At 35.0% G+C, this 13227-nt stretch overlaps 1 protein-coding gene across 1 annotated transcript in view; it reads left to right on the top strand.

The window, feature by feature from the left end:
• The first annotated feature begins 3790 nt into the window (after nucleotides 1-3790).
• Nucleotides 3791-13227, top strand: part of LOC149946023 (ATP-binding cassette sub-family C member 1-like) — a 34615-nt gene continuing 25178 nt past the window's right edge. Inside the window, exons 1-4 of the mRNA XM_090170710.1 lie at nucleotides 3791-3976; nucleotides 6441-6695; nucleotides 7589-7792; nucleotides 8242-8388. Of these exons, the coding sequence (XP_090026836.1) occupies nucleotides 3791-3976; nucleotides 6441-6695; nucleotides 7589-7792; nucleotides 8242-8388 (792 nt within the window). The remainder of the gene's footprint in view (nucleotides 3977-6440; nucleotides 6696-7588; nucleotides 7793-8241; nucleotides 8389-13227) is intronic.

Raw genomic sequence — 13227 nt, 5'->3', positions numbered from 1 at the left:
TATTTAGAGTTTTTTGTGGTAGTACAATTTCCTACTACCCCTTTAAAACCGGCTTTCTTGTGTTCGTTGGAAGCTTACATTTAGGCGTTTTTAGGCCAAACTTTAACTCTCTCTAGCGTTTTTCCTATTCGGTGCAGAGGATCGCGACAAAGACAGTCATACATCTTTACTCGACCTCTATAACACCTCAAAGTTACTGTACTGTCTTCTGAAACACCCTGCAGATATATCGATATACATATATATATATATATATATATATCTATAACTATAAGTCTTAAAGTTTGTCCTTTTAATTTTATTTATTTATTTATTTATTTGTATGTATGTCATGTTCCTAAAAACTCGGTCAGCTCTAGAGCTTTGAAATTTTAACTCAATGTCCAGGGCCTGATTTCCAACTAAACGCGCCTAATTTCAAATACCTGACATGGTTATTAATCTAATTCAATTTTCAGTTTTATTTTACTCGACTTTGGACTTTCACCTCTCAGCTGGAGGTTTTGACGGGAAGGGCTTATCTTAGTCGCCCATAGGGGAGCGTCCATAAATTACGTGAGGCGTTTAGGAGCGGGAGGGGTCGAGTTGAATCTCACCCAATCTCACGTGGAGGAGAGAGGGGTTTTCGGCAAATATCACGTATTTTGTTTACCCGCAAGAAACAGTGTAAAATTGTGATAATACTGGGTAAAATTAAGTAAAACATGATTATCCACTGAAATATGCCTAATCCTACACAATAACACCTTTGCGCATAAATAAATAAATCGAACGAAAATGAAGGGTGATGCACACATAGCCTTCACGCGCGAAATTTCGCTGGCAAATCGCGTCGCGTCGCGTGACTTAAATAGAATGGAAGTCATGGCGCATGGGCGCGTGCGTGAAAATTCGCAGGCGAAATCGCTTGTGAACCGTGTGTTTGGGCCTTAACGTATTTACACTAAAAATACGAATTTTCTAAAATCTCACGTGATATTTGGGGGGGGGTGTTGAAAAATGTTGCGCATTTAGTGAAAATTTTACTACTTTGTTCTTTAGGCTTTCTTTAGTACCTTTGATTCGTAAATATAACGCTGTCAAATTATATTGTTAAAAAGTAAAAATATGTATAATTTAAACGTATGCATTTGTATATGAAATATTATTTGCGCTTAATTTAGAATTAGTAAAAGGAATTCAAATGATTTTTCAGTCGGTCATTTGAATTTAAAGTCGGAATAGCTCTCCCAATTAACGTAGTGTCTAATACAATTCCGACATCTGCTATCCCAGTTGAAGACTCTACAGGGAAGGAAGGGGGACGAACCAAATCTCACTAAGAGGGGAGGGGGTCGAAAAATCTCCAAAATCGCCTCACGTAATTAATGGACGCCCCCTAGGCTCTACATTGACGGACCGGTAGATGGGTCGAATTTGTGGGCTCTTCAACGAACTCAACACAAGTCATTTGGAAATTAAAACTATAGAATTGTTAGCTCTCCCAAAAAAGAATCATCAGAAGGAAATAAAAATACGAAGTTTTCTGAAGACGGTTTTGTTATGATACCGTACTTTTATTAAGTACAAATCAAAAAGACCCCGGGCGAAACCGGGTATTAAAGCTAGTATACAGGGTCTTTTTTTTTGCTCGGAAAAGTGTTTTTTTTCAAAAACTATTTATAGTACCGATTTCAAATTTGGAAGGTCAATTCTCTATACCGGGGGACATCAGTTTGAGAAATTTGAGCGTTTTCGGTAATGTTTTTCACCAATTTTGAAAAATTATTTTTCGACCACTAGGTGCGAAATAAAAAATTTCTATTATAAAGTTGTAGGCCGTCATCGAAAACCCTTAAAAATTGTTCACTCGACGAAAAACAATTTATTTATCAGTGAAAATATGAGCTTGAAAAATTTACAAGTTGGTGAAGCCAAATTACGATTGTTTGAAACGATAATTGAAACCGAATTACCTAATCCAGTTGAAACTTTGGTTAAAAAAACGACCGGATTTAAAAAACACGAGGCTATAGGTCAATCCTAAACATGCATTGGGTATTTAAAGGAAAACTTTGGGAGATTATTATCAGTGTTTGATAATATTTCGAACAATGCCTCGTTATTCAGTAGCTGAGCGTACCGAGATAGTTGCCATTTACTATGGAGAAGCAGCGCAAAACCTTAGAAGAGTGACTGAAATCTTCGCAGAAAGACATCCAAATGGAGCACCATCTGTAAATACAGTAAGACGAGCAATTCACGATTTCAATCAATTTGGTAACTTGCAACCTAGGTCTCGCGGATTGGGTCAACCGGATTTAGACTTCGAGAACAATGTACTCTCGTACTTTGTGGCATATCCTCGTCACAGTTGCGCTAACGCCGCTGCTGATTTGGGTTGTTCTGCAAATCGTGTGTGGAAAATTCTTCGTAAGAATCGCTATCACCCATACAGAGCTACGCTCCACCAAGGACTAATTGACGGAGACTATCAAAGACGTTATGAATTTAGCAACTGGTTACTAAATGCTGTCCAAGAAGATAGACAATTTTTGCGCCATGTTTTGTTCTCCGACGAAGCGTCATTTTCTAGAGATGGGCCCTTTAATCATCAAAACAGCCATCTTTGGTCTGACATCAACCCACATTGGGGTTTTGAATATCATCACCAGGTTCAATTTGAACGGGTCAATGTTTGGGTTGGACTTGTTGGAAACCGTTTGATTGGTCCCTTTTTCCTGCCGACGAACCTCAACGGCCAAAGGTATTTACATTTTCTACAGAACGAACTGAGTGACGCAATCGACGACTTTCCATTGGCTGAAAGACGTCAGTTGTGGTTTCAGCAAGATGGCGCCCCTCCGCATTTTTCCCGGCAAGTAACTGAGCACCTCAACAACGAGTTTCCTGAAAGGTGGATAGGGAGAAATGGTCCAGTGCATTGGCCAGCAAGGTCACCTGACCTAACACCGCTGGATTATTTTCTCTGGGGATTCGTTAAAGCAAAGGTATACGCCACGCCCATTGAAACTAGGGAGGAACTCATTAGAAGAATAATCAGTGCTTGCCGAGACGTCACACCAGAAATGGTAGAGAAAGCGTTTGAGAACTTAATTGTCCGCGCACAAACCTGTGTTGCAGCCAATGGTGATATTATTGAAAATGTTTTGTAAAAATTTATGTGAATAAAATATCTGCATTTAAAAACCAAACGTGTACATTTTTTCAAGTGTGAAAACTCTACTACGTTTGTATTAGACTTGTTCCCTTTTCAATTATCGTTTCAAACAATCGTAATTTGGCTTCACCAACTTGTAAATTTTTCAAGCTCGAATTTTCACTGATAAATAAGTTGTTTTTCGTCGAGTGAACAATTTTTAAGGGTTTTCGATGACGGCCTACAACTTTATAATAGAAATTTTTTATCTCGCACCTAGTGGTCGAAAAATAATTTTTCAAAATTGGTGAAAAACATTACCGAAAACGCTCAAATTTCTCAAACTGATGTCCCCCGGTATAGAGAATTGACCTTCCAAATTTGAAATCGGTACTATAAATAGTTTTTGAAAAAAAACACTTTTCCGAGCAAAAAAAAAGACCCTGTATAAGAATATGAATATATATATATATAGATAGATAATGTATATATAAATATATATCTCTATATATATATATATATATATATATATATATATATATATATATATTAATTAATAAATTTGATGAAATTCAAAAAATAACTATTTTTCAATATTTTTGGTAACCGATGAAATCGGCTTACAGATAATTTTCAGATTTTTTAAACCTCATGTTTTTCAGAATATTGATCGAGTTCGCATCTAGTGACGAACCTCTGTGGAAGGGCATCTTTTACGCTTCTCTCATGTTCCTCGTCAATGTCGTCCAGTGTCTCATTTCAGAGGCCAGTGTAACAAAGTCAATCAAACTTGGATTGCAATTGAAGTCAACTTTAATGTACGCTCTCTACCAAAAGGTAAATAAAATTATAATGAATAATAAAGATAACAATTTAGAACCTCCATACATCAAAAGGTGATAACTTGCATCCATGGTTAATTGAGCTGTGTGTTATGATTCTCCAAATGCTTGCAACAGCTGCATAATATTCAACTTAAACTTTGAAAATGTTGATGGAATATACAGGGAAATCCATTTTAGTTCCGGGTTAAAAACTATCGGTTTTTTTAATGAGGCAGCTTACGTTATGTGATACATCAATTTCGACATGGAATTCGAATTAATTCCCAACATTGAGACTAACAAACTAAAATGACAATCACAGCGAAATTATGAATCATCCTAACTCTAGCTTGTCATTGAAGTTGTTAAGATACGTTTTTGGCTAATAGCGTACCGTCTACTACTTTATACTGCATATCACATTGCAACAGCTTTCACGAGGTTTGGTTTCAAAGCATATCCAACTGCTATTTTTCATGAGGTTCGCGCTCCTGGAAACAGTTGGCAAGCCTTCACGATACCACTACAAAAAGAAAACCCAGAGATCAGATCATTCTTAGTGTTCCCACATAAAAATAATATTTGAATCTTGCCACTTTCACTATCAGCTAATCCTATTTTAATACTGATTACCGTTTCTGTTAACCGAAAGCATTTCAATTCGGAGACACTCAACATCAAAGTTTCAAATCACTATCCCTCTAAAATATTTCTATAAAATAAAATTCTTTTAATTCTTAATTTCAACGAAAAATCTATAAATTTTTATTTATTTACTTAAAACATTTTTACAAGCGGGGATCCGACGGTGGAATCGATACTTGTGCCGTATTAGCTGGTGAACGAGATGGCTAGTTTTTGGCGAAATGTTATTTAAATTTTGGTTAAATTTAAATTGATAGGTACTCAAATTAAGCTCTATTAAATCCTGCTTCAGATCTCATCTTTTTTTTTAAATAAGTAAACGTTGGCACCACCCTAGGCCTAAGTCATCGGGCGACTTTTAAAGCCTTTAATTCAGGTGGCCGGGTTACAACTAGGTGATTTATCAGTATGGTAGTTAATATGAAAGGGTACTCGCGTGGCATGAAGGGCTTGTAACCCGGCCACCGGTTTAAGGCATTTTAAGTCGCTAGATGACTCGGGCCTAAGGTGGTGCCTTGGGTATTAGTTAGCAGATTTTTATTATTAATACGATGTTGAAAAACAAGGGATACCAGTTTGATGTTGAAAAACAAGGGATTACAGTTTGATGTTGAAAAACAAGGGATTACAGTTTGATGTTGAAAAACAAGGGATTACAGTTTGATGTTGAAAAACAAGGGATTACAGTTCGATGTTGAAAAAAAAGGATACCAGTTTGATATTCAACAACAAGGGATACCAGTTTGATGTTGAAAATCAAGGGAAATCCTTATAATTTAGAAAATAAAGTTAGTTTAGTGAGCTGTTGACTTGCGTGGCATGAAGGGCTTGCCACCACCCTCCTACACATTGTAACGCGGCCCCTTGTTTAAGGCATTAAAATTCGCTAGATGGCTTGGGCGTAGGGTGGTACCTTGGGTTTTAGCGTAGCTGATTATTATTATGTTGAAAATCATGGGATATTTAAAAAATGTTGAAAACTTAAGGGATATCAGTTTGCTTTTGATAATCATGGGAAACCGGTTTGATGTTGAAAATCAAGGAATACCGGTATGATGTTTAATATTTAAGCGATAGTAGCTTAATATGCTTGATTCAGTCTCTCAAAGAACACCAATAAGTAAAATCTAAATAAGATGGGATATCGGTAGAATATTTTTAGTAAGGTCTCTTTATAAAATCATTCTTGACATATCGTAGAATCTGAATTAAGTTTGTTCCAACTGAAGGGATGCCAGTATGCTCGTGAAATTTAAGGTTTACTAGTATGATTGTGAAATTCAAAGGGCACCGGCATAGTGGTCAAAATCAAAGTGTTCCCGTATGATTATTAAAAACAAGTGCTAATATACCATTAAAATTAGACGAGATAAAAACCAATTAAATATCAATTAAGTATAATCCATTCTGAGAAGAGAGTAAATTGTGCTATGACTAACTAGTTAGATGTCACCACCGTATAGCACACCGTGATATGTACACGTGGAAGACATTAATGTGGGCCTACCTATCTGCCAGAACGTAAGGGCGCAGGAAAGATGCCCTTCAGCAGTAGACAGTGATGGAAAGAAAAATAAATTTCTTATATAAGCTCTGAATAGAAAGAATGTGGCGAGATTTCTCTCGATAACGGCGAATAATTGAATTACAAAGGAGAGCGGTTTGATTTTCTAAGTTGCAACCCTTAAAACCGTCTTTGCGTGCAGGTCATGATGTTGGAACAGAAGTTTGATCAAAGTCGATTAATACTGGAAACCATAAATATAAAACACTTCGTAGAAATATATATAAATTATTTTAATCTAATTTTTGCTATATTTGTTTCGTTGAAGGTACTCCGGATTTCGTTCACTAGCCGAAAAAACCTAACTTTGGGGCAAATACTGAACACTATGGTCGTGGATGCAACAAAGTTTGAAACGCTTGCAAAAGAACTTAACGCAGCTTGGGCGTCTCCGTTTCAGTTAGTAATCGCTTTCTATTTTTTGTGGACTGAAGTCGGTATTGCTGCATTTGCCGGGGTACTTATTATTGGAATTTCGATACCTGCCAACACAGCTATCGTGAAGAAAGTCAAACGTCTACAGGTGAATTGTTGTAACTTGACTATTAATTGTTGGGGAATATTTTTGGGAAAGTCCTATTATCAAGAACAAATACTTGTTTTAATGAAGAATGCATTTAAATACTTATAATATGAATAGTGAAACCTAAAAACATCTTTCAAACATTTTCTAAAAAGTGTCCGCCAAAATACATATTGGTTGGTTCCCAGTTTGAGTATGTTTTACCATGTTTTCAATTAGTACCAATGAATTAACCTAATGAAAATAAATATCCCGGGTATACACTTGATAAAAATATCGAAGAATATTTACATTTTTGAAATATCTAAAATATTTACGCGAAGCAAACATTCCATGTCAATTGGAGTAGCGTAAATTTTAGATATGAAATTTATTTACATCTTAAGCATAAAAGTTTTGTTTATATGAAGGTTAATTTTTGGTAGCATAATTACGAAACGAAATAGATTTCAACTTGTGCTGATTCTAAAATTTCGACTTGTCACCACCTTCAAAAAAATTTTGAAGTGAACATTTTTGGCCACTCAAAATTCATTTTGACCCCTAAAGTTGACACCTATTTGGTTTCGTAATTTTCGTAGCAAAATCGGTCATATTCGGATTCAGCAATATTTTTATGCTTAAAATGTATATTTTCTTTAGTTTAAGTTAAAAAATTTCAAATCTAAAATAGCTTCAAAATTAAAAAACTAAAACCTTGCAAATAATTTAATTAAAAGTCTAAGACTTTCACAAACTCACTTTCTCAAGCCACTCTAGTCGTAAAAAAATATCACTAAAATTAAAAATTTGGCAAATTTTCCGCTAGTCGAATTGACATGGAATGACTAGGCGTAACTCTATGTATATTAACTAACAAGTTTGGCTTCCTTTATCTGTGTATCTGAGTTTAGGAAGATTTGATGAAAGTCAAAGATAAACGAATGAAAATGATGAGCGAGGTTCTGAATGGAATCCGGGTCTTGAAAATGTACGCTTGGGAGAAATCCTTCGAGGACATCATTTCGGAGTTTCGGCGACAGGAAATTGTTCTTCTGCGAAATCAAATAAACTACAATAATGTGACGAGGACTCTCTACATGTTAACGCCAGCCTTGGTTCGTTCTTTTGTTCTAACATACGCTCGGACAAAATAAGTACTAGTATTAAAAATCAATTAAATAAACACTTAAAATGTATAAGGATACATTTAAGAACACCATTTCAGGGTTATCCGTTTTAAAATTTTCAGAACTATAATAATAATATGGCTAACTCTATCACAAAATTGTAAACAATTGGTGGTGTTTTTATCAAAATATGTGTTTTGATATTTGATAAATGTCTTTCTCACTTGTTGATTAGATTGAATATTTAACAACATATGAAATTGCTTATTCATGACAATTTAATTCGGTTAAACATGTTTGCTTAGAGCCACATAATGATATTACTCAATAAAACAACTCATTTCACTGCCAGCAAAGTGGGCCCCTGAGCTCAGTCCCGTGGAATTAATCAACCGATAATTTTAAAGTCTAATCCATGAAGTTTCATTTTCAAATAGGTTAGCCTGTCAACCTTTGGAGTTTATTTATTGCAAGATAAGACGCATTTCCTGACACCCTCAAAAGCATTTTTGTGTCTCCTATACTTAGCCATGATAAAGAAACCTTTGTTCGACCTTCCAGAGGTTATAAATAAATGTATTCTGGTAAGATTGTTTGATAATTTTTCAATTGAAGTTGTTTCTATTAAGCAGCGTTCAGACTATGTGAAAATATTATGTTAGCATCGGTAGTGTCATTTCGGTTATGTTGGTCACGTCGGTTCGTTCATTTCACTGTTCAGAAAGGAACCAACCTTACACGGAGATTAACATAAAAGGTGATTGTTCATCCATTCAGAGCTCAGTAATAACGGCGAAAAAATTGAAATAATTTTTTATCCACCTCTGATTGGTTATAGTATTTCTATGGTTCTAAAGGTCGCCACTACCTAGAGTCAGCGCTGATGAGGCATAAGGCTAAATGTCTGCTATGAACGTTTTGAGCTTTAAACCGAGACGCCATCTAGGCAGTCCGCAACGAAATGAAAAAATGTAAACGACACGCGCGAAAATTTAAAGTCTCTGTTGAGAAGTCTGAACGGTGTAAGAAATCGAAAGAACCGAAACGATCGACGCAAACGTAATATTTTCACATAGTCTGAACGTTGCTTTAGACATAATTTTTTTTAAAACATTACAACTTTAATTACGCAATAAAAGCAAGTTAAAAACATATCTACATATGTATCAACGAGGACGACGACTAGTTTCGCGTCTCATAACAAGCTAAAATAAACCTGTTTTTAAACCCCTTAATCAAATTAAAGACGTAATAGGTACCCTAAACGAAAAAATTCCAACTAATTATAATTTCGGCATTTACCAAATAAATTGTAACTGTAACGCGATTTATATTGGCCAAACCAAACGTAACCTAAAATTTCGCACTAATGAACACAAAAACGATGTCAAAAACCAAAAGTACTATTCTTCAGCGCTAGCAGAACATACTAAATTTAACCCAAACCACATAATCGATTTCCTAAATGTAAAAATCCTTTCTATGTTAGACAATACTACTCAACTTAATATACGCGAATCTCTGGAAATTTTAAAATATCGCAAAAAACAAATCGTTCTGAATAGAGACAATGGGCCTGGGGCCATGGTCGCGGAACTTGGGCATAAAAAACTGTTCGAGCTCGAGCTACCCACCGTGAAACCACGTGACGAAGTTTTGAACGAAGTTTACACGGCAACTCCCGAACTCAGACCTGATGATGCTCTCGAATGAGACGCGAAACTAGTCGTCGTCGTTGATACATATGTAGATATGTTTTTAACTTGCTTTTATTGCGCAATTAAAGTTGTAATGTTTTAAAAAAATTATCTCTTATTTTATATGTAAGTTAGTCTTCTATTTATTTTAATGAAGTTGTTTCTATATCAGAAAAATAAGATGTAATATCTTTGATGGTAATAATAAACTACGAGAGTTAAATAGGTGAATTAGTTTCACGGACCATCGAATATTAATCGATTTTTAATATTTAAATTGCCATAATTAATAACCCTTTTCAGTTTACATTGAGCCGTCATAGAGGAACTATCCCCAGGAGAGAGAATGTTATAGAAACGAGTTAACGCTTTAGGCAGGCGTCTTCCAACCCCCTCCCCCCTTTTTTGACGTCATCGCCTGCTCTCGTCGGAGTGAGAGAGGGGCATAAATGTTTACTGCGCAGAAGCAAATTTGGTCTCGTTTTCGTAGAGGACCGGAAGAGTTTCTCTATGCTATCATCTGATTCAAAATAATAAGCCTTTGAAACATAAATATTTCGTGGCTTATTCGTGTTTTTAACAATAAAATAATGCCGAAAAATAAAAATTGCTGCTTTAGAGACTGCCGAAATGATTCTAGATTAGCGAAGCGTGTTTATATGAAAGATATACGTTTCTTTCCATTTCCAAAACCTAAAGCCAAACTTGATAAATGTAAGGAATGGATAAAAGCATGTGGAAGACCAGATTTCTTAACTTTAGACCGGATAACTAAAGATCGGTTTGTGTGTTCTGAACATTTTTTTGGTGGTAAAGGGCCAACCGAAAAATACCCAAATCCAATGCAGTATGTTCCAGTTAAATATATGATTGTGAGTATCAGCATACATTTTTCAATGCGGTCTCAAATCAATAGTAATATAATTTTTTATAGTATCCAACAGATGCCGAAGGTACCCAAGTTCAAAGTTCTTCAAGTATAAATTCTGATGTTGAAATTATAAATGAGGAGATCACATCTGTGATAGATTTAGTAACAGTATGTGATGAAGACAACCTTACTCAAAATTCTACAAGTATAAATTCTGACATAAAAATTATAATTGATGAAATTATATCAGCGATTGAGTCAGTAACGGTATTTGATGAAGAACAAGTAACGGTATTTGATGAAGAACAAGTAACGGTATTTGATGAAGAACAAGTAAATAATGTGTCAAGAAATTATTTAGAAATCAGTGCACCATGTGAAAAAACCATCAGTACGTGTTGTGTTAATGACCGAGATAAAACAATGATAAATAATGAAAGCCCGACTGATTCACCCGCTGAAGTTAGAATAAATGAAGATATGGAAATTTGTTCGGATTCCCATGAGATAGGCAGTGTCATTGGCCTACACGATATATATTCCCAATTTTTGAACTTCCAAATACAAAATTGTGAGTTCACGAGAAACGGGGTTCTTTCTAAATCTTCGGATTCCAATTCTCTGGTGGCCTATTGCACTAGCAATAACAAGACTGTGGGATGTCTTAATATAGAAATAACTGAGGCTCTTCAAGTAAAAGTTACGGTTTACAATAAACCAATTAATAATGATCATTTTCTCAAGAAATCTTAAAAATTTCCTAATACAATTAAAACGATGAATGACTTGTTAACATTTTTAAAGTTATTAGAAGAATTAAATTTTTGCACTGGAAACACAGAGACTGAAATGAAAGTTAACAACATCTATAGTGGAGTTGGATTTGTAAATTATTTTACAAATGCTGTACATTCAAATAATTGCGAAGGTATCTTTGAAAAAAGAATTAATATAACGAGATGTAAAGACTGTGGACATATAAGAAGCATACTCACAAAAAGATTAAGAAGAATGAAGAAATCTGAAGCCCAGCCTCTAAAAAGAGTAAATACTCGCAATATGACAAAAAATCAACAACAGCTTTGTAAGAGAAATTACTGTGAAAAACAAGAAATGAAAAAACAAATTAACAGACTTCAACCTAAAATTGTTAAATTGAAGAATCAACTAAAATTTAAAACTCTTGGCATTCAAAACAAATTATTTGACGGTATTTTAGATGAAGATCGCCTGCTACTTAGAGAGCAATTTGAACTTTTGAAAAAGAAAAGAATGAGGCCTGCAAAATGGCCTCCCGCCATTATTAAATGGTGCTTATACCTGAAGTCCAAATCAACATGTGCCTATGAGGCATTTACGGAAGTTATACCACTTCCTAGCGGAAGCTATTCAAGAGACGAAACAAAAAATAGACCTAGAATCAGTAGAAGAGCATCAAAAATACTTTGGTCTACTTGTGGATGAGATGAAAATCAAGGAAGACTTGATATATCGAGCTAACACTGGTGAAGTTGTTGGGTTTCATCATTTAAATGAGGCAGGAAATAAACTTCAAATCGAAGAAACAAACAGAAATGGAATATTTAATGAAGATCTTCCGATTGCTACCCACGTTATGGTTCTAATGGTAAAAGGGTTGACAACAAATTTTAAACATGTTCTAGCATATTTTCCATGCCACGTCATGAAAGCAAAGGAATTATTTTCAATAATGGAAGAAGCCATTGAAATTCTGGAAACAAATGGATTCAAAATTTTAACAGTAACTTGTGACAAGTCTGCGATAAATCAAAAATATATGAAAATGAGTACAGACTACGATGAAGAAAAGGGAGTAAGCTACAAGTCGTTAAATCCTTACTCGGCAAAAAATGAACCAAGAACTATATATTACATATCAGATCCGCCACACTTAATTAAAACAGTAAGGAACTGCTTATTTCATAGTGGTTCACAAAAAAATACTAGACTCTTAAAGAAAAATGGTAAACATATGCTTTGGTCTCACGTTGAAGAAATGTTTAAAAAGGATTCTAGTTCCCAATTAAGATTGTGTCCGAAGTTAACAAATAACCACATTACTCTGGAACCATTTTACGCTATGCGTGTGAAATTAGCTACACAAGTCATAAGTATGACTGTGGCAAAAGCGGTGGAAAAATTAGTTGGCGAGGAAGCATCAGAAACAGTAGCATTCTTGAAATATTTCCACAGATTTTTTGACTTTGATGTTAAACACTAGGAACTTGTCTGCCGGAAAACGCCATAGAAATTGTGATGTAGATCCATATACACCGACTGGAGATTTGAGTTATTTAATTTTTAGTTGATTAGTATGAATGGTAGTAGATAATTATTTTCTATTAATTTAAGTGGCTCCGGAATGATTTTCTGGGGTACCTAAGCGAGTGAAAGGAAGAAGCGGAGTCCTACGATGTCCCCAAAGAAGGAACATTAAAAATGCAACTCAGTAGAGAGACCTTAGAAGGAATTCATATTACAGGTAAGTATCGTAGTCAGTATCGTAGCCAAGATTTTGGTTCAGGGGGGGGGGGCACACCATTCAAAATAATTGTATGTTAGACCATACGTTTTGGGGAGCACTGATTGTAGTTAGTATTTAATTTGTGAAACTAGTTTAGTAACGCAATTTTTCTCCTTAGTTCATTCTGTGGTTGAAGCTGTAATATTTTTACTAAACAAAGGCGCCAAGTTAATTTTAACCGATAAATTCAACCAAGATTAACTAGAAAGACACTTTGGAAAACACAGAAGAGCAGTTGGATGCCACGAAAATCCGGATTTACTAAATTTTAGTTTTAGTGAAAGGAAGTTCAAAATTATGAAACCAATAA

The sequence above is a fragment of the Leiobunum rupestre genome, chromosome 4, assembly GCF_980474605.1.
Source record: "Leiobunum rupestre chromosome 4, qqLeiRupe1.1.hap1, whole genome shotgun sequence".
In the NCBI taxonomy this organism is placed as follows: domain Eukaryota; kingdom Metazoa; phylum Arthropoda; class Arachnida; order Opiliones; family Sclerosomatidae; genus Leiobunum; species Leiobunum rupestre.
The sequence above is the reverse complement of the archived record's forward strand: the minus strand, read 5'-3'. Positions and strand labels throughout refer to the sequence as shown.